Source organism: Triticum aestivum, chromosome 7A (assembly GCF_018294505.1).
Source record: "Triticum aestivum cultivar Chinese Spring chromosome 7A, IWGSC CS RefSeq v2.1, whole genome shotgun sequence".
Lineage (NCBI taxonomy): Eukaryota > Viridiplantae > Streptophyta > Magnoliopsida > Poales > Poaceae > Triticum > Triticum aestivum.
This window is the reverse complement of record NC_057812.1, coordinates 437,074,909-437,097,459: the sequence shown is the minus strand read 5'-3', so window position 1 is coordinate 437,097,459 and position 22,551 is coordinate 437,074,909. Positions and strand designations below refer to the sequence as shown.

At 43.8% G+C, this 22,551-nt stretch overlaps 2 protein-coding genes and 1 long non-coding RNA gene across 10 annotated transcripts; 1 reads left to right on the top strand and 2 right to left on the bottom strand.

Moving 5' to 3' along the window:
- Positions 1 to 450: 450 nt before the first annotated feature.
- Positions 451 to 7,752, bottom strand: LOC123147419 (uncharacterized). Of its 8 annotated transcripts, none has more exons than XR_006473190.1 (4): positions 2,521 to 7,750; positions 2,375 to 2,416; positions 1,033 to 1,073; positions 451 to 915 (listed from the first exon to the last, which is right to left on the bottom strand). It is a non-coding gene; the product is annotated as an uncharacterized lncRNA (long non-coding RNA). The 8 variants fall into 8 exon arrangements; XR_006473191.1 differs by having other exon boundaries at positions 2,799 to 7,749; XR_006473186.1 differs by having other exon boundaries at positions 451 to 1,073; positions 2,799 to 2,970; positions 3,454 to 7,747.
- A 1,275-nt stretch (positions 7,753 to 9,027) lies between these two features.
- On the top strand, positions 9,028 to 9,797 carry LOC123152375 (uncharacterized). The gene has a single exon (XM_044571939.1). The coding sequence runs from the start codon at positions 9,071 to 9,073 to the stop codon at positions 9,620 to 9,622; it is 552 nt and encodes a 183-aa protein (XP_044427874.1). The 5' UTR covers positions 9,028 to 9,070; the 3' UTR covers positions 9,623 to 9,797.
- Positions 9,798 to 15,425: 5,628 nt separating this feature from the next.
- LOC123147418 (lysine-specific histone demethylase 1 homolog 2) lies at positions 15,426 to 21,745 on the bottom strand. The gene is made up of 2 exons (XM_044566663.1): positions 20,122 to 21,745; positions 15,426 to 16,419 (listed from the first exon to the last, which is right to left on the bottom strand). The coding sequence occupies exons 1-2, from the start codon at positions 21,665 to 21,667 to the stop codon at positions 15,686 to 15,688; spliced, it is 2,280 nt and encodes a 759-aa protein (XP_044422598.1). The 5' UTR covers positions 21,668 to 21,745; the 3' UTR covers positions 15,426 to 15,685.
- Positions 21,746 to 22,551: the final 806 nt, after the last annotated feature.

Here is a 22,551-nt window from a genome sequence, read left to right as displayed (position 1 = left end):
GGTGAGGGTGGACTCGACCAAATAACGACGATCATTGTCGGCAAAAAAGGTCGAGAGTATCTCCATTGGGCGAGCCTTGATTAATTTCTTTTATTGTGTAAGCCTAATATAAAATGACTAAAATGTCCTCACGCCTTGGGTCAACCATTTCCGGGAAATTTACTACCATAACACCTTACCAGGAATGGTGCGGCCTTTTGGTGGAAGTCAATGCTTAAGCTCCTATTTACAAGGAGTTTGCTATTTGCAAAGCTAACTCGGGAAATGCAACTCTTTTTTGGTCTGACTGCTGGTGGGGCCAACCACTTATGATAAAAATTCCTGAGCTAATTTCTTACTCCATCAACAACACTGTGGCTTTTCAACAGATTCTTAGTGCACAAAACTTGGCAAAGCATTTTCACACACCTATATCTTAGCAAGCATTTCGACAATATAATATCCTTCAAGAGCACATTCTAAAGAGACATGTTTCAAATGCCACAGATTATTGGGCGGTGAAAGGAACAACCAGAGGATACTCTTCCATCAAAATGTACAAACATATGATGGGGCCTAGTACAGTCCACTCCTTGTTCGTTCGCATTTGGAAAACTTCTTGTAGATTGAGACATAAGATTTTCCTCTGGATCCTACTCCATGATAGGGTCTAACACAAGGAATCTACTTAACAAAAAGGCAATGCACCCGGATAATTATAACTACTAGATCACTGATGGCGCGCGTTGTTGCGCCCGTCTATTTTGGTAATAAAATTATTATTATAGTAACAACATCTAGTTAAGAAAGCTCATGTAGCTGTGGAATTCATTTGTCCACATTTACTGACAGAATTCATTTGTATGCCTTACCGATATATAAATCATAATCCATTGTAGCATTGAAGACACAATTCAGCAATCGATGACCTTTTAACTGAAGAAATCAGAAGAGATGCACCATGGTCAAGGTAACTAATAGCTCTTGATTGAGAAACACCCTTGATCCTTCAGCATCACTTTACTCAAGAGCAACAAGCAGTTCAGGAGTTACCTGAACAATGGTTAAGGTCACTTGTCAGGAAGCCTTGAACCCTGCAATATAGCAGAAGAGTAAGGAAATGTGATTTAATACACAACATCACAAGACAAAATATTCTACATGCCAATGTACTAACAGTATAACGCCAATGCAAAACTTACTCTGAGCAACCATTGTAGCCTTTCCAAACTTACTGAAATTTGAAAATCATGTTCATAAACGTAGATGATAATTACACTCGAGTAAGCCTACACACAAAACAACCTTGGACTTGAATACTTTTGGTATTCAAATCATAACATTGCTTACCTAAACAAACAAGATCTACTATATTTCCATTTTCCACATCTACATTTTATTATTTGGGGTAAACCTCCCATTGACTATTAAGGCTAACCTTGAAGCTAACATAGAGATCACTTAGAGCATGTTCGGACTCCCTCCGTCTCCGCAACTCCATTCCGGAGCGGAGCGGTATGCAGTTGTAATTTATGGAGCAGCTAAGACGATGCTCTGCCCGCTCCACTCCGTGATAGAGGAGTGGAGGGTTGCCGAACATAGCCTTAGATGACAATAATCTGAATTTCCTTGGCCAGAACTAAGATAACAATGTTTGGACATTTGAGTCACACAGAATAGAAGCACGCAGGTAGAGAAAATAAAGATGTGTAGAAATATTAGGGGCAAAGTGACACGGCTGCATCTCAATAGTATTATCCAAAAAATAATAGAACCAGGCAACAAATCCTGAAATTAAGAACCACGAAAGCAAGTACTCAACATGGCATGCAACTAATTTAGATACAACACACTGCATGTTTAGCAGTACTCACTAATTAACATCTTAGTACACCAGCTTTGGTAGGAGAGTATCAAAATGTGTAGAGCTGCCGAAAAGAAGCTGCAGCTTAGTTGCACTTTGGGTAAAAAAATGATTTCAATTGGGCTTTAGATTCCTGTAGCACTTTTTGATGACATGAACAACCTCCTGTGTGATGCTAGCATCATTAGTGTAAAGAAATCTGTAAGATGAGTTGGGTAAAGAAATCACAGGAAGTCTGTACAACTTACACAATTCTCATTTGGACAAACGAAATTCAGTTACTCAAGTTTGAAAACTTAATGTTTGGATTTCTTGAGATATAGAAAACTGATGGGTCCAGATGAAAGGACCTGGCCAGCAGCATTGATGTTATTACATAGAAGTGCATTGCTAAGGTAAGTTGTTAGTGTGGACAGCTAACATATTGACAACCAGTGCATGTTTGCAGAGCGTAATCAGAGAATTACATATAAAAACCTTCATCGTAAAACATGAGAAATTCAAAATGAACATAAAGAGTCGAACATATACCTTGATATAATCCTTGAAATTTTCCATTGGGGTTTCAATTAGCTGTGCAAGCAATCAAAAAGGAAAATGCCCATCAGACATAGAATCAAATATACTATAAGAATAAAAAAATAATAAGTTAAGTTTAGATGCATAAGTTAAATTACATGGTCATAGGCAGCACATAAGTAATCGCATTTGGTGGTACTTGCCCATTAGGCCACAAGAGCTTCTATGGGATGAAAACAATATCAAGCAATTGCATATCCAAGCCATGTGAGTCTGGTTTACATACAAGAAAAGAAATGCATTGGAAAGCTCTGCTTACATCGAGAGGGAGAGAATAAATCATAAATCATAAATCTGCAGATTGATTTGATGTTTGTTTGGCGAATTGGATTAGAGAGATGCCAGACATTGCGGCACAGATTATGTGTGCCCTCACCTTTGGCAAGCTGCTCGGGCTCGTCGCTCACCTGTTTTGCATGCGCCTCAGTGCCTACACATCAAACACGTACAATAGATCAGGGAATATCAAGCATGCTTGTGTGCTAGCTATTAGTTCACCACCGAGTCACTTCCTCCATCCTCTACATGTTTGTGTATCTCTCCGCATTCTGCAAAGAGAAGATTGAGATATTACAAATGTTGTTGCTAGTAATATAGAAGCATCATCAAGAAACATAATCATTTGCCTGGTGTGCTGGCATGAGGTTCATCAATATCCAACTCTAGAACGAATAAACTCATAATACAAAGAAATATATCAAAAATTTAACAAAGCTTATTTGTGATTAGAAGGATTGGGCATTACATTCAAGATTGTGACCACAACATCCCTTTTGTTCTATAGCAGATGGCGTGGATCAGTCACACATGAACATCCCTTTTGTTCTATAGCAAATAGGAAAGGGGAGAAGGGCTAGGACGGGAGGAAGGAAGGGGGGCACGGTGGAGGGGGCTGGGCTATGGTGGCCGCGCCACCATGAAACCCGCTGGGCGCCACCATGGATCCCGTAGCAGTGGAGGTACGTGGGACGCGGCAGACGAGGGTCGTATGCAGAGGAGAAAGGATAGGAGAAGGAGGACGGGGAGGATACCTGTGCCACCGTGGATACTGCTGGGCGCGGCCGCCATAGGTATACCTGCTGCCGACCTCCATCTAGGGCGCCGCCGGGGATGGGGATGAGGACCGACGACGGGATGCAGTATGGGAGGAGCGTTACAGAAACGGCGGCGGAGCGACCTGGAGCGGAAGCGGTGGCGTGGAGAAAGGGAAGCAGCCTAGAGGCGGCGATGGCAGTGTGGACTTGATCAACATCCGTGAAGAACACCGGTGGCGGAGACACGGATCTGCAATAACCGGGAAGAAAACCGAGCAGAGAGAGGGAAAGGGGAAGGCGTACATTGATACTGCAGTCTCAAATCCAGTGAGACGATGGACCAGATTAGTATTAGTAGGAGGCGAACGGGAGGGAGAATCCTCGGGCACGAGGATACCATCACGGAGGCGAGCGGACGCCCGTCGCAAAGATCGTGAGAGAAGGGAGAAGTGGGGGGCTGAAGCGGCGCCGCTTGCTTCACTCCGACACCTGGCAAAGCGTTCAAAGGCCCATGTTGGCCAAATTCACCAGAGAAGCCCAATTTTGTTACGGGAGCAGCAGCCCATGCCCACTCGCAAAAACTATAGCGATCGTAGGTTGATCCAGCGACCAAAAACGATCATAAATCTAGATCCAACGGCAGAAATCATTGATGGCGCGCGTTGCCGCACCCGTCTGTTTTTGCGATAGAATAATAATAGTATTCTTAAATATTATGCATAAATAAAGTGTGCAAAGACAGGTATTGATTTTGTGATTAAAATTTTAATTGTACAAAAAGTTATAAAGTACTTGTTGCATTACTCAGCCATACTAAGTAATACATAGAACCGGAAAAACAACATTACGAATTAATGAAGTGATATCTGACATATCATACATCAAATTTTGGATGTATAGTACATAGAAGCACTAAGTAGTAATACCCTAGTATCATATATATAAACAACATAAAGTACGTGGACAGTGCCTAAGGAAAACTGCATTATCGTCCCTACTATGGTGCTCTTTTTGCATTCAAGCGTTAAGTACATTTATACACAGATGCTTAATAGCTCGTAAGCCTAATTGCCTAACTTTGAATTCATGTATTGATTCTTTGTAGGTTGAAGTAATGTTGATATAATCTAATATATGGCATTAATATTTGTCCACATGTGATGGAATGGCAAATTCAGTTTCTCGAACTCATGCAAGGAAGTTCTTAACATCATACTGAATTATCAGCAAAAAGTTATCCAAATTTGTAAAAGACCCACAATCAAGCATACTCTAGACATGGTCAATAATCATTTCTCCTTTGCAGGCTTTATACACACTATATACATGCCATTTGATCAGATAGGAAATGCATTAAGACTGTGGGAACAACTACGGCAAAAGTGTGCTTACATTTCCACATATGAATTTACCACCTAAAGAAGCTGAAGGATACATACAACAACGATAATAGCCGGCAATAGCATGGCATGAATCATTAAGAAAACATAAGCGTGGAACCCAAGCAAATATTAACATATATTTGGATATTGGATAGGATATGACATTCCACTGAGCTATCCTGGCTAGCAATCATTGGGAATTCTTCGCCAAGGAATTCTGGAACCAGAAAAACCCAGATCCAGTCCCAAGGACTTGGCGATTGTACCTGGCTACCTGCAACAAATTAACTGCGGCAAACATCATCAGCAAGCCAAAAATGATTACAAACACTATGTTACGAACAAAGCAAATACCCAAGAGCTGCTTGTCGCAAGACAATGGGATTGTAGGGAAGGAAAATCCACACAAATTTGAAGATGAAAAGGCAAACCTCGTGGATAAGCATAACTCCTAGGATGTTATTGCCGGATGAAGAAGGCGTAACATGTACCACAAAGAGTAAGAAAAAACATTGTGTGATGATACTGCTGGTGATTGAGTATGCACCTCATAGATGGCGGACTCTGAAATAATCGAACTACTACTACTACACAATAGTAGGAATGGTTGCTAGAACACAAATAGTGAAGAATATCGTTGTGGCATCAATCCCCATTCATGTGAAGAGATCATGCAAAAAACGGACACAACAGAAATTCACAACATTCTAAGGCAAGCGACTTCTATTATGCACAGAATTCCAAGAACAAAAATGTCGTTTTCTTGAAGTACTCTTCTAGTGGAATATGGAATATCATTATGGAATTCCTTGCATCCACACAGGTGATAATTAATGGAATACCTCCTAGTCTGCTCAATTGATTTATAGCAGCTATAAAATAAGCTTGGTTGTTGGACCTAAATTTCTTTTAGTTCATAAGAGATAGACCATTTGTGCAACAATAAAAGTGAAAACATCAGTCCTTTGAACCATGAAAGTCGAATACCTTCTCTCTGCTCACATGGAGGTAGCAAAAAATAAATCGATGAAAAATAATAGCCTTATATAAAAAATTGCAGATAGAAACATGGATAAACAAACAATCCGTATAATCATTTTGTTGCCTCGACGACAAATGATAACCTCGATATTGAGCATCGTGCAGCTGCAATATTAAAATAAAGTAACACACACATAGACACGGAGCGCCAACATCCTCGGATGAGGTGAAGGCCTCCTGAACATAGGAGATGCAAGGACGGTGACACTGCTTACAGATATGTTTTTATTGTATTTTTTTAGGATACAGTACTTCGTATAGGGAACTTGTAAAAATCTCAAAAAAGAATTACCATGTGAGCATGGCTTCAGATAATGAAGCTTTAACATTTAAAACACAAATTTAGTAAGGGACCAACACTTGATTCTTTTCGAATTCAGTCTCATGTGTAGAAAGAAATTAAGAACTGATACAAGGAAAATATACCATCAACCTATGAACGTGCTATTGCTACCATTACAGTGAAGAAGACATACATGATAGAAGAGCGCTGCTCGTTGTCCTCCTGCTTGCTTCTGCTCAGAGACGCAGGGGAAGGCAGAACAGCGTTTCTTTAAAAGGACCACTATCATATCTGGTGACTTGATTGCTGTCACTCTGGCTTTTGGCGTTTGCTAATGTTCCTCTTGCTGCCTTTTATTTTCTGTTTTTTCTCTTGCAATATCCATTAGCTCGCTTGCCAGCTTTTCCTTTTCCTTCCGCCGAAGCTGTTCGAGCATGCAAATATGTCCAGCTAGATTCATTTCTGTGTCAGGATATTCCTCCTGAAGGTGCAGAAATAAGACACTCCGGTGCCACTTTGCCATTGAAGTTTCAGATATGCCAAAGAATTGTTCATCCCTCATAAGAACCAATTTTTTTCGCAAGTAATGTGTTCAGAATGTTCATCGCATCTCTCGTCACCAAACACCTACAGCAAATAAACACATCACATAAAACTTATAAATATTCTCGATATTGAGGTCCATAGTATTGTTCAGGATTGTTTCACACCATGACTCGGAACACAAAGAATTAAGATCATTTTTTAAATACAATCACTTCTCAGATTAAAGCAACCATTTATATGTGCAACCATCTAAAAAAAAATCAAACTCAGAAGGTCTAAGAAAAGGTGCCTTAGTTGTAGCTCATCTGCCTCCACTAAGAATCCAACCTTACATTCCAGCTGCAATGCAATGACATCTATGATCAACTCTTCGAGATTGGCATCAAGGGTCCAAGCAGTGAAATATTGATGACCACCTCCAAGAGTAACAATATGTTTTCGTAGGTTGAGAACTCTACAGCAAAGCTTGAGCCCCTGAAAAATATCAGATTTCTTACCCTTCAAATAAAATCCGACGCTACAAGTTAGACTGAAAGTCCATCTTTAAGCGTGACAGCTGACACCCGAAAATCCCCCATAGTTCTGCACCAACTGCGCAGCCTCCCACCATTCCAAACCTGCAGCGACATCGCAAATAACCACCACTGTCGTGGGAATCACACACACGCGCACGCACACACATGAACCCATGCAATTGCCGCTCGATCATTCAAGGTGCGTAACCTCGTCCTAATCGAAGATGGAAAGGGAAACGGGGGAAGCGAGAGAGGGAGAGGGAAAGAGATCGAGATCATACGTGGCCGTCGAACATCGCTGAAGTCAAGGGGCGGCCGACGGCGTCCTGTGCGCCTTGTTTGAGCTCGACTCGTCATCCCTTCATCGTCTGTTTCTCATCTCTCATCTACTGTCCCCTTCGATTCGACCAACACAGAGCAACATGGAGGCGGCGGTGGGAAGGATCGAGGAGGAGACGGTTATGCGCTCTCTCTGGACGGCGACGGACCTAGGTTACCCGGGGTCGGCTGCGAGCTAAAGAGACCCGAGCGTGCTCTGGACGGGATCAGAGAGTACAGGCCCAGTAGGCCCAACTGAATCTACGATGGCCGAAAAAACCACGGGAGCAGCGGCCCGAGAAGGCTAGCGCTCGTCATGAAGCCTGCACGCGCGATTTGGATGCAATTAAGAGCAAATCCGATGGCCAAAAACGACTAAAAGTGACGATCGAACGATTAAAAATACTGATGGCTTAAGAGGGCTGGGAGGGTGCTCGGTTTTAATATATCTTAATATCTAAATGCCCTGTGTGCGGATAACAGAGAAGAAACATTGTTGCACCTATTCTGAAATTGCCCCTTTGCTCTATAGTGCTGGAACAACATTATTCCACTTAGAAAAAGAGGTATATCAGTATTTGATGAATTCCAGTTTGCATTTCTGCACTTGCCACAAGATATTGCATTGGACACTGTAACTACGGGATGTTGGGGAATTTAGTCTATCAGAAATGACAAGATCTTCAGGTCGGCTCCTCCTCACATACCTAGTTGGATGCATTACTTATAGGAAGGACTATGGGCTGCTCAGATCAAAGCAAACCAAACCAAAGCCGAAAGGATTCGTACTTGGGTAGAACAGAACTTATAATTTGATAGCAATGTTTCATAGAACTGCCATAGGTTGAAGGGGTTTTCACTTGTTTTGTATTTGTACATATTTTAGTTAATTAATGAAAATACCGTAGAACAATTGTTCTATGGTACGTGGCTCAAAAAAAAGTCCTCTGGCCAAATGCAAATCGAGTCATATTAACCATTGGATCAGCTTAATACTCCACACTAAATTCTGTAGTACGATGTTTTGCATAAAATCTCTTTGTTAATATAAGCCGGTTTCTAGGATCGTCGGGTCCCTTCCCTGCTAACAAAGAAAAGAAAACATAGAAAGAAAACATAGGCTTCACAAGTCAAGTACCACATCTCTTATGGTTGAGATTAATGAGCACAATGAGAAAACAAGCAAGATTGGCATTTTGCCAATTGTCCATATATATGTCATCAGTGGAGTGGAAAATGGCGAGAGATTAATGAGCACAATGAGAAAACAAGCAAGATTGGCATTTTGCCAATTGTCCACATATATGTCATCAGTGGAGTGGAAAATAGCGAGAGATTAATGAGCACAATGAGAAAACAAGCAAGATTGGCATTCTGCCAATTGTCCATATACATGTCATCATTTGTGTAGGCGCGCTACACGTGTCAGTCCATCTCCAGTTCTCAACCAGAAAATCCAGTATAAACGTACAACGTTGTGGCCAGCTCAGAGCCTCAGACACAAACACATCTCCCGTAACACAAAGACCATGAAGACCATACTCCTCCTCATTCTCGCATTCCCTTTCTTGGGCGCCGCCGGCGAGCGTTGCCCCGGCGTCCCGTCACTGGCAGTGGAGGCGGCCTGCCGAAAGGCGTGCGGCACCAAGCTCATGCACGACATGTGCATGGACACGCTCCGCGGGGGATTCGATCCTAGCCCGTCCGTCCACATCGAGGTCACCGAGTATGCGCTCCTCGCCGCGCACCGCGCCCTCGAGTCCTACGGCGCCACGGCTGCCGCCGCGGCCGAGCTGCTCCGCAACGGGTCGCTCTCTGGCGACGAGAGGGCGGCCTACAACACATGCTTGACGGAGTACTCCTACGCTGTGCAGTGCATGGAGCACGTCGCCGGCGACATGGTAGCGCGTTGCCGGTTCACGAGGCTCGGGGAGGAGTACGTGCGCTGCGTGACGTACGTGGAGGGCTGTAGGGATCGCTTGGTGCGGCTCAAGTCATCGCCGCTCTACGCCATGAATCTTGTCGACCGGAACAAGGCCCTTCTGGCTTACTCCCTCGGTCAATTGCTCGGTAGCATATGAGCATTGCAGACTTCCAGTTAGGTTGTTTGCTTTGTCTTAATCTGCTGTCAAGTTCAATCAAACTAATAAGAACTTGTAAGGGCATCTTCAATGTGGACCCTCACAATGCCCGTAACCGTTCGGAGCAAGCAGTCGGGGCATAATTTGTCATCCAATGCAGTAGCTCATCGGTCCACACACCAGTTCGGTTGTCCGAATTACCGCAAATTGGAGGCAAACTGGAAGGGGGCTTGTAGGAGTCTGGACCGCTGCCACGTTGGAATCCGACACCTCCGGCCCGCTCAAATGCTCTTCTGGTCCACTTTTCTTCCACTCTACCTTGCCCGCCTGCTTTGCATTCTCACCCTCCTTGTCTGACACCGCCTTTGTACCTCTCAGCTGCCTCCCATGCATCCTCGGACCTCTGCAACCCCCACCCACGTGCCTGTCTGCCTTGGACTACGACGCCATCCACCCAGGATTCGTCTACAGCGAGGCATCCTCAACCTTCCTGCCGACGCCATCCATGGCAGACACCCGCCCCGAGGGTGTTCGGTCAAATGCCATTCAACTTTTATTGTTGACCATCTTGTTGTTTTCTAGAGTAAAACGATGGCGGGGTACTCACTGATGGAGAATGAGTGCGAGCGTTTTGTGCCACAGGACCGAGGAGAGGTCATTTACATTCATACATTGTTGGATGAAGCTCAAGGGCAACAGTGTGTGGGAGGACTTGTTTCGATTCTAACTTGAGTATCGTTGAATTTCGAATCAATGAATCAAAAAACTTATTGAACATCTGGTTATCTAATATATAATATTGACATTTGAACTATTGTTGTATTAAGGATATTTGCAAGTTATTTATGGATAAATTATGTTATTTTCCATAATTATTTTGAGTGTTGCGACTTAAAAGAAGGGAAAACAAGGGCAAACGTTTAGGTGACAGGGTTGGATGGTCGACTCCAGTATCCGTGTCCGCGGATCAGTGCGCGGACTAATAGTGTGTCTCTTTTGATGATATACGTTGGAGATGTCTTCATAGAGAGAGTCATGATGTGACAATTGATATGACTAGCAAGACTAATAATATAACATGTAGTATTGTAGGTTATTGTCATGTCATCAAGAGCCATTATTATCGATCACTGATACGTCTTCAACCTATTTATAATTTATGAAGTATTCATGCTATATTTACATCATTTATATATGGTTTTGATGCACATTCATAACATTTTTATGGACTAAGTTATTAATCTAGTGCTCAATGTCAATTCCTGTTTTTGCATGTTTTTTGTTTCGCAAGAAGTCCATATCCAGGAAGGTTCAAACAGCATGAAATTTTATGATGGTTTTTTTATGGAAAAAAAAGAAACCCTAGAAGTTTCAGGAGAGGACCAGAAGATGGGTGTGGGTCCCACAAGCCCAAGGGCGCGACCTACCCCCCGGTTGCGCCATCCAGGCTTGTGGGGCCCCTGCAGCTTCATTTGACCTAATTCCTAGCCTATAAATTCACATATATTCCAAAACCCTCGGAGCGAGACCCGAAACAATTTTATCGCTGTTGCAAGCCTCTGTTCCAAAGTGATGCAAACTAAAGGCCTTTTTGGCACTCTGTCGGAGGGGGTACCCATCCATGGAGACCTCTTCATCAACCTTGTTGCCTCCATGGTGATGTGCGAGTAGTTCATCCTCGAGGCTGAGGATATGTACAAATAGCTATGTGTCTGATCTCTCTCTTCCATGTTCTTGATGGATTCCGATCTTTATTGTATCATGAGCTTGATTAATAAAGTTGGATCTTATGATGTTCATATCCCTCTATCCTTTTTGTGGTGAATTGAGTCTTGCTCTTTGAAGTTTCTTTATGTTGGATTGAATATTTTGGATTTTAGATTACATGATGTTTGTCTAGTAATTAACTTGCGGATACCTGTGGTGACACTGGGGTAATATAGGCTTAAAGGTTGAACGATACGTATCGTATGGTGTTATCGTAGCACTTTGAGGGATTAGAAACTTTGGAGTGATTCTTTGCTGCACTTTGAGCGATTATCATGTGATTTAATTATGTTAATGATGTTGAGTGGTTGCCCTAGTGAAAGTATGAACCTTGAGCCTTGTTTCCAAGCATTGAGACACCATTTTTACTCACTTTTGTTACTTGCTAACTTGTTGTTTTTATTTGTTCAGATTACAAAAGTTATTGCTACCATCTATATTACACACCTATCATCACATCTTCGCTGAACTAGTGCACATATGCAACTCACAATTGTATTTGGTGTATTGGGGACACAACAGAACATCTATATTTGTTTGCAGGGTTGTTTGAGAGAGAATCATCTTCATCCTACACCTCTCATGGATTGATAAACCTTAGGTCATCCGCTTGATGAAAATTTGCTACTGCCCTACAAAACTCTGCGCTTGGAAGCCCAACTAAGTCTAGAAGAATAAAATTGCATAGTAGACATCACTCACTCATACATACAATAGTTTACACTCCTTCTCTTTCCTTTGCATTTATTATAGTTCTCTAGAAGCATGTGTAGAGGTGGAACACACTCTCTTCTTCTTTCTCTATCTCTCCCCTCCTTGTAAGCAAATGTGTAATCCGGCTTGTGGTCAAGAATTTTGCAGGTCAACAAGGTCTCGAGTTTCATCACCTATCTATAAGTAGGGCTAACACCCTTTAATGAACTCTCTTTGACAATTTCTTCTTCTACGTTGGCATTTGATATGTTGAGTGTGTTATGTGTGTGACACAAAGAACAAATTTAAGACTGGCACTGAAAAGAAATTGTTCAAGATAATTGAGTAAATGTTGTTGGACATGAATAGAACCACATCCAAACCCTTTCCCCCCTATGTTATAAGTTGCCTCAAATATTACCGAACTTACCACAAAGTTTAGGCTTAGGCAGAAGTAGAACCAAATTCTAACGCCTAATCTATAAAACAAAAAATTATCGACTAGTGAAACATATGATAATAATAAACTAGCATGGTGAAGTTGATGATGATTTATCATAGTTCACAACTACAAACATAAGTAAGCATACCCTAAACCAAACCCATTGGCATGCATGCCAGTAAAATACAGGACCTCACCATGCCAAAAATCCCGGTCGACGTCGTGGTAAGGGGCGAGTACCCTGCTGGAGGAGGCATTGGTGGAGGTCTGCGGCAAGGCAGTCTTTTCCAAGCATCAACGGGCTAACCTCTCCTCACCGCCATGGCAGCTAACATGCCAGTTTGATAGAGGTCTCGGTAGATGGTTACCCTCGACAGTTTAGCAGCAACGTCGGCCTGATTTGGCAGAGGTGTGTGATGGGCTCAGTCCCTTGAAGTGACACGCTTAAGATCCGATGTGTGGTGGCAGTGCTAGGGTTTGGTCATGGATTGGAAATGAAAGGAGGAGTGATACAAGATAATCAGGGGGAAGGATTAGAGAAATGGTTGCGTCCCAAGGTACTAACTTACTACGTGCAGAATCGAATATGAAACATCATGCACGTGCGAGAAACTAAAGGCGCTTAAACCATCTCAACCTATTCTTACATATGATTAAAATTCTAGAACCACCTCAGAGAGTGTACCTAACAAATATAACCGCCCCTGGGTATACATCATGGTCGACTGTATTTTTGGGTCAAAACCACCTCCATGGGTCGCCACTAATGTCCATTTCTATCTGATGCCGCTACATGAAATGCCCCCCGATGCAAAACGTGGATCTTGTTTTTTATGCCCACATTTCCCCGAATGTCATTTCATCACAAATTTTTGCACGCAGTGAAAGCATTCATCGATGTTTATCACAAAAATATTCAAAAAAATGATTTTTTTTTTTACTATTTATTTTGATTTTAAAGTTCATGAGGGAGCATGTGAGCCCGGATTTCTCCGTCTATGAAACCACTTAATTGTTTGCATAACCTTAGCAATGTCTTGCAGAGGAGTGGGGATACTAATCGTGTTCTCAACTGGAAAAATGTTATTTCATGGTAAAGGAAGGTATTGTGCTTGGGCACAAGATCTCTGGCAGAGGAATAGAAGTGGATAAAGCAAAATTAGAAGTCACTGAGAGGCTGCCATATTCACGAGATGTGAAAGGAACATGAAGCTTCCTTGGTCATGCGGGTTTTTATAGACTGCTTATTAAATATATTTTTGGAAGTACTTAAATTGTCAAGTAACCTTTTCCAGAAGGATGATCCTTTCGATTTTGATGAGGATCGCATTATAGCTTTTGTACAACTACAAAAAGCATAATCATGGCTCCATCATTTAGCCACCAATCAACCTTATGAAATTGTGTGTGATGATAGTGGTTACATCTTAGGTGCTATTCTTGGACAGCACGATGATAAGAAGCTGAACATTATTCATTATGCTTGTCGTGCTCTTGATAATGCTCAGAAAAATTATGCCACCACAGAAAAAGAGTTACTAGTTGTTTTCGCGTGTGATAAGTCTAGAGCCTATTCTTTATTCTAGTGATTGTTTACACATATCATCAAACTCCGAAGTACCTTCTTACTGAGAAAGATGCAAAGCCTCGCTTGATTCGGTGGGTTCTATTACTTCAAGAATTTGATTTACAAGTCATTGATAGAAAAAGGAGAAGATAACCCTCTTGCATATCACCTTTCGAGAATTGAGGGCGTTGTATTGATGCTCCTATTCCCATTAGTGATTCTTTCCGGGAGAAATTCTTGGTGTTGTCAAGGAGGAAATGCTTTGGTTTGCAGGTTATGCTAACTTCCTTGATGGAAAATATATGCCACCTGCATCAACGAAGAAAGAAGTTCTTCGGCGGTTTGAAGTACTACTTCTGGGATGATCTATATCTTTATCATCATGGCAGTGGTGAATCCATACTCACCAGGAACACTTTTAACCATGTTGTAGTTTCCATCACTTCTATTACTCTCTTGTCCTTGGTTACAATTCTTACCCACTTTGGCTCTCGCTTTCACACATACTTATAATATTTCCACCTCACCATTTTTGATTGAGATCTAAAATAAATTGTAGGCATATACCAATAAACCTCTATAGGGTGCAAAAGACCATTTCCTAGGCTCTTTGTTGAATCAATACTCTTACTTCAAAAACAAATACAACTAAACGATGTGCACTTGCAGAAAATCAGAGTCAACAATGGGGAAGATTTGGCTAGAGAGGAATAAGGGTGCTTGAATAGGAAGTCACCCTTTTAGTTTTTGAACAAACATATGCTCTATATTGATTAAACACCAATAGAATAAGAAAACTCCTAAAAGAATTATGCCAGCCGCCCTTCATTTTGCCTATAGTACGGTGGATCTTCTACTCGACATCCGACGTTGCGGAGGGGTCGGAGGTGGCTTCTCCAACGCCGGTGGAGGCGGTGGACTCGACGAGGCATCTGGCTGCATGGCTTCATTCATGGCAAAAGATCCACCTCAATATATAATCATGCATGAGAAAATTGATATGCTACTTATATTTAATACTATACTAGTATATTTTAGTGATCAGGTACAAGTAATCATATCTATTTTTAGTTTAAGTTCTCATATTATTAACCAAATATTGATGTTCCAATCTCCATGAAATATATTGCAACAAATTCACACAATAATCCGTGTGGTACCATCTACTTTTTTTTTAGTTTCGACGTCCTACTCCGTATGGAGGGCCCGACGCTGGAGCTGGGAGTAGCCTGCATTTTCTAACAGAAATCATCATGCGGCTGCTCATGGTCAGAGTGACAGATGCCCGTCTGAAATTATTAGCCACGTTAACAGGCAAAGCAAACATTACTATCTGCAGTGCATATACCCCTTAAAAAAAACTATCTGGATCCACTCATCATGCCATTTGCATCCCAGGTCTAATCTACTGAACCCAGATGCTGCAATTTACAACTAGGAGCGCAACACGACAGGGTCTTGGATGGCCCCAATGTCTGAATTTGTACAACACTAAATTGCAAAACAATCTAACCTCAGATTCTTCAACCTAGCTAAGAATGCTTCTCTTCTACAAAGAGGGGGGAGGGAGGCAATCTGGTAACACAAAACGATGTCAGAATTTGAAGTCCTTGGGGCGCTGCAGCCTCTTCCTGGCTTTCTGAGCGCTTTGGATGCTTAAAATCAGAGAGCTACCTGTATCACATGTACTGTCGTAGCCCATCAGCTTTACACTAAGATCCTTGCATAGCAACTCTAACCTACCTCGATCGTCATCGCCTGCCAGTTGCAGCTGATTGGCCTGCTCTCGAGAGATGGCGGCATATAAGTGGAAGGCTTTCTGGTGAGCCTCCTTCTCGGCCGCAGGCTCCTGATCCTTTTGGTCCCCTTCCAAATGGGGATTCTCAAGTGTAATCCTGAGCAAGCCCATAGACTGTGGATCGTCGGGTGTCATGGAGGAGAACACAAATGAGAATCTGCTGAATTCAAGATCTGGCTCCGTGAAAAGATCTTCAAGGATGCCATCGGGAGGTCTAAGGCTTTTCTGCAGAGCATACTTTTTATGATCGGAATCCACTCTGCTTTGTGAAGCCCGGAGAATTCTGGAAGCTTCTCTTAGTCCGCTCAATAAGGCACCATGCATCGTTGCAGGGTATGCACGGTTCGTCGCTTCTCCAGCAAAGAAGAGCCGGTCTTCACTGACACTCTCAGCAAGAATGTCATAGTCCGTTCCAGAAGACCCAACTCTGATGTGAGAGTATGAACCGCAACAGAGAGGATCACTACCCCATCTTGTACAAGCAGATTGAATGGGGTCAGGCACAGTAACGCCTTTTGGGCCATAGATACCTGCAAACAAATCATGAATAACATTTTAAGTGCTTATTATAACAAGTAAACAAATCATATATTCCAATATAAAGAATTTGCATGCATCCCCCTAATAAGCTTCTATTGCACAACCCCTGTTCTTGTTACCATATCATTAAGCATCCATCTAATAAACTAATCCAGAAATGGCCAATGTAAGCACATGTGCTTATAGGTAGTTAAATGCTCCCACACAACTCACAAACACCCATATAAGCATAAATGCTTAAGGGGCAATTCTTAACTTTTCTCATATTCTCTGCCACGTGTCGTGAAAAAAAAAAATAAGCACCTATACCTAGGAGCATTGGAGATGCTGTGATTGGAGAAAAAAAAACTACCAAGAAACAGGTAATGGCTACTAACAAATGACATCCATACTCTAAACAATCGACTGCACCTTCTAATAAGTCCAGAAAAAAAAAGGTATAATACATCAAAATAGCTATTTTATTACTATATAAATCACGACTCAAATCAAGACAAAACGACATTTCAATGGAATAGTGTGGTGACAATGATTATAACATAATCACATGCACTACTTGTTCTAGCTATTTAAACCTGATCTTAAATGACCACCTATTCCACCAAGGAATACAGAGTGTATACCAGGTATACAACATTAATATGTTTCAAACATAATTTTTCATATGGATTAGCAGATATACACATCATTTAAAAGCTTCCACTCAACATTATCCTGCCTCTCTTGCTCATTGCACTTTGTTTAGTGTTTACCCAAACACCACAAACCACTTCATGTAGTTTTTTAAATGCCTTTCCGCATATCTATAATACCTAAAGAGTTCATCCCAACTATCTTATTTCTCTTGACACGCAAGCTATCCGCATCAGCATTATCCTGCCTCTCTTGCTCATTGCACTTTGTTTAGTGTTTACCCAAACACCGCAAACCACTTCATGTAGTTTTTTAAATGCCTTTCCGCATATCTATAATACCTAAAGAGTTCATCCCAACTATCTTATTTCTCTTGACACGCAAGCTATCCGCATCAGCAGCCCAGCCACAACATCATTTTGTTACCCACTTACAGGGGGGACCCGCCATAGGTTAATCATCATAGTTCCCCGACGTGTCCTCCTTGACCTCCTCTCACTAAGCGCATTCCTCCTCCTTGACCTCCTCTCACTAAGCGCACTCCTCTTGGCCCGTTGAATGCATGTGGAGGTCAATAAACAGGGCAATAATTACCGGAATTAGCTGGCTATTCCCGCTGCAGCATGGATTGGATGATTTATGTCACGTGTCTATTGTGCGTGAAAGGAAGGGGAGCCTTGGCGCAGCGGTAAAGTTGTTCCCTTGTGACCATGAGGTCACGGGTTCGAGTCCTGGAAACAGCCTCTTGCAGAAATGTAGGGAAAGGCTGCGTACTATAGACCCAAAGCAGAAAAAAAACTTCTTTCTATTTTGGATAATTTCTTTTTCAATAGGACCCTCTTTTTGGACCCTTCCCCGGACCCTGCGCAAGCAGGAGCTACATGCACCGGGCTGCCCTTTTATCTATTGTGCGTGGAAGACAAACTGATGGCCTCACCTATTTGTATGTGGAAGACAAAAGTATGGCCTCTCCAGCTTCTACCCACTACCATGTGTATTCATCATCCATAGGCCCATCGTCTTCCACTCGGGTCCTTTTTTCTGGGTCCACCCGGGTCCTTTATTCTAGATCCATCTCACAATATAAAAACAACTAACGTGATGTTCTCTCGCCCCTCTCTTCAAGTCTCACCGATCGAGCCCTCTCCACCAGAACATCCTTTCCCCGACACCGTATGGGATGTGGCGGCGGGGAAGCAATCTCCGGTTGAGAACAATCCTTTGGCTGACCGCCTATCCGCTCGCCTCCGGCGGCTCTTCGGCTCCGGCAAAATCGCTAGCCCACCTCATCTCCGACGACTTTCCGGGATATCTCGGGATGTGGTCCTGTTGCCGGTGGGCCGCTCTGATCGTCGAGCCCCTTGCCTTCAATGATTCTCCCGGTCTGGCACGACTGCCAGTGCACCTTGCCCATGGTGCTGATTTATTTTCATCTTCTCCTAATGTCTCAGTTCAGGCGCTGCTGGGAGGTTGATTCCGCAGGGAGTCCCGGGCTAGCTTTACTGAATCACTTCTGGTTAGGGATGAAAATGGAGTGGAAACTTTCCGCTTTTCCGGAGGAAAAATGGAAATGGAGAGGAAATATGAAAATGGAAACGTAAACGGAAATTTGCAAAACGAAAATGGAAATGGAATTTTTTATGCGGAAATGGAAACAAAAATGGAACGGTGTTTTCCGGTGGAACAAGAGTGGAAACGGAACTTTATGTTTCCGTGAATATGGAATTTCCGTTTTTTGTATAGGCCTATGGCCGCTTTGTAGCCCAACCACCAAACAACACACTGAGCAGAATAGATGATTTTAGGCCCAAATTGTCCAAAAGTACTACGCTAAGTTGCTAACATAATCATATTATTTTGTAGCTATGGTAATATTTCATTAAATTTGTTTTTTTATTATTTCTCTATGACTCAAGGGTTCTATGTTCTGGTCAACGCCCACTTCTGTTTCCATGTCCGCTTTGTATCATTTCTGGGGTTTCTGTATTCGTTTCCGCTTCTGCAAAAAATATGAAAACAAATGTGGTAGCAGCCAGTTCCGTCCGTTTCCGCTCTGTTTTCATCCTACTTCTGATGTAAGCATGCACACTGACACTATGCACTGGCCTTACTTGAAACATCTCATGTGCGCGGATGACTGTTTTATAAGTGAATTTATTTTCTTTATTCCATATGTATGCATCATATGTAAGTAGTAGATCAGTAAAGGCCATCAAGCAAACATTGATGTTTTGTGTACGTACTGCTGACCATCATGCTTTTTGTTTTGATATCATCTAACCTATTCCGTTGTATACAGATTTATTTGAACTCCATTTATTCAAGGCTGCTTGGATGCCTATTAAGAACTGAAGAAATGTCTGAACTGTCTAATACTAATTTCAGAATGGGAGAATCTTGCTCCCTTCTGTTCCTAGAATGTTTTCTTGAGATAGATACACTTGCTACCTTTCAGATTTCAAATATACTTGACATATGTAACTGCAAGTAGTCCACTATGTCCACGATTCTGAGTTCTGATCCCCCCCCCCCCTCTCAAGTAAGTTTTATGCCTCAATACTATGGTTGGTATATATAGAGAGAACAGAGCGTTTACGATAAAATAATAGGCAGCAGATACCTTTGCTAAGATTGTTCATAGGTGAAACAACAAGGTAGATAATAGCATGAAACAACTCCAAGCATATGCTCATCCAGTTGTAACTGATGATCGTGTAATAAATGGAATGACACATCTCCCAAGAGTGCACAAATCACAAAAATAATGCATAATTCTCTTAAATGTTACCGTTTTTACAATTGAAGTATGAGTTATTCATGCAAACATAATAAACTTTATGTAGTCCATGCAACTACTAGATCATGATTCTAACTAAAATATTATTCAATACATAAATGTTGATCATATATATTATTACTACTATGAATTCCCGCAGCAACGCGTGGGGGTATCATCTAGTTCTTACAAATAGATGATCTAACTCCCAACATTCATTGAATATATTAACTAAACTTGTGAAGACACCGTGAACATGGTTGTTAATTTTAGTGGTGATTACCTCGAAGAATACCAAGTACTCGATGAAGTGTAACAACAGGATCAATCTTTTCAAACTCCAAAGCAGCCTCTCCCGCCACAAGTGCAACAAGTACTGCGCCGCCAGAGACAGTATGGTAGCTGTAGAAGAGAAAGAATTCCCCACGCTTGCTCGACTCCTTATTCAAACACCCAAATGTGTCAATTTCCTCATCCCAAAATACAGATGGGAACACCATAGCCACTTTGTTCAACAAACCAAACCCCAACCTCTGAATCGCCCCAAGCTTGTTTTCAGGCAACTCTGGGTCAAACACAATGCTCCCACTCTTGAGCACTCCAAGCGGAACAGTGCAGAGCGCCATGTCCGCCTGAAAAACCTGCCCTCCTTCCACTGTGATGCTCACGCCATCTACTCCATGCTCAATCCGCTTCACCGTCTTCTCATACAACACTGGTACACCATCACATAAGGCGTGTACCAGCCTCGAATTCCCTCCAGCCAAGAAGCAATGGTCACCACCCATCTCAAACTGGTCGTCCTGGTCCCAGTGCGCCAGAGAGAGCTCCGATAAGCAACCAGCATTGGAGAACTCAAGGTTTGCCAGATGCCAGTCCAGAACCTCCCTCTCTTCCTCGCTTTTGGCCACATTGTACAACCTTCTCAGCCTTTCGATCCCTTCCCCCAGAGAGATTCCCTCTGCGGCTTCCTTGAGAGCCTCCCGCAGCCTGGTGGCGTGGTCAAGAAGCGTATTGAACACCAAATCGATACTTCTATCTAGCCTGGTGCCCACAGTCCGGCCGTCAGTGTGGTACAGTGGGCAGCGGTCACGCACCTTGTGGAGAGGAATCCCGAGCTGGCGGGCGAGCACGCCTAGCGGGTTCGCGTGGATGCCAGTGATGACGCTCCCACCGAGCTCGACGGCGGCCTGGCCCCCGCCTAGGCGGGAGGTGTAAACGCGGCCACCAGGGCGGGCGCGGCCCTCCAGGACGAGCACGCGGAGGCCGAAGCGGAGAAGCTGCCGCGCGGCAGCGAGCCCAGCGAGGCCAGCACCGATGACGAGGACGGAAGCGGCTGGGGCCTGGAGCGCGTCGGCGGGAGAGGATGCGGGGAAGGCGGCGGAGACGCCGAAGTTAACGTGGCCCTCGCGGGTGAGGAAGCCGTGCGCGGCGGCGACTAGGTGATCGTAGCTCGAGGCAACGGTCTCGAGCACGCGCGCGCGGGGGAGCGGCACCCGCGGATCGGCGCGCCAGGAGGCGAGGATGTGGTTGCGGACGACGATGTAGTCGTTGGGGGCGGCGGCATCGGCGTCCGCGAGGATGGCCTCCTCGGCGGGGAGGAGGGCGTCGATGGGGAAGCCCAGGGAGAGCGAAATGAGCGCCTCTGTCTCCGTCTCGCGCTGGCGCTCCTCCGGGGAGAGGCGGCGCAGGCGCCGGATGCGCCGCGACGGGGAGTTCCCAAGGTAGGCCTGCAGCTCGGTGTCGACCAGCGACTCGTCGTACGACCCCGGACGCGCCGACGCCGCACGGCGCGGGCGACCCGACGGCGGCGGCGGCGACGGCGACATCGCCGGTAAGGGTCGTGTGGGGAGTTGGGGTTTGGGTTTGCTCGGCTGCGTCAGTTTGGGCTTTCGGGGGAGAAGGTGGGTGGGAACCTGGGAAAAATACTTTAATGCGTTTGATTGAATGACAGGCAGGCCCAGCCGTCGCAGCGAGAGGGCCGAGGTGCGCGTGCGGGCGTGCGGGCTTAACCCAAAAGAGGACGATGACGTGGGCCGGCGGCCTGCTGTCAGTTTAAGTGGTTCATTCTGTGAGGTGCGCAAAAGGAAGTTGACTTTCCTGTAAAAATTGCATCAATGTCATGTGCCCCGCTGTTCGGTGGTACAAGAATGGAGTCATGACGTGGGAAGCCAAAAAGACGGAACACGGAAGCGGCAGCGTCATCGGAGTCGTGAAGAATGCAAATAAAGAGCATGGTTAATAATAATATGCTCCCATGTTATTTATACTCAATGTAATAGTCAACATGTATATAGTTAGTTATAAGGGTATCTCCAACACCGACCCGCAAATCTTCCGCATGCGTCCGGACAGCGAAAGCCATCTAACACGGGGCTGTATCGGTCTGTGGCGTAATTAAAACGTGATTTCTCCCGCAACCTGGAGACAAACGTGGGAGGCTTTGTGGGAGTCCGGACCACTCGCAAGCCCTCTTTTAACCGACTTGGCCCACCAAAAACCCCTCTGTCTCCCGCATGTTTTCGGTCAGCGCCGCTTCAGAGCGTCAACGCATGTATTCATGTCCGGCCAAATCAGACATGACCGCTCACAATAATTGTCTAGTGGGTCCCACCTGACCAACGGTCATATCAGGACCTCGGGTTGCTACCCAACTATAAATAACCACCCCTGTCCACCATTAGTTGGCTGACTGCTCTAAATTATTGCATGA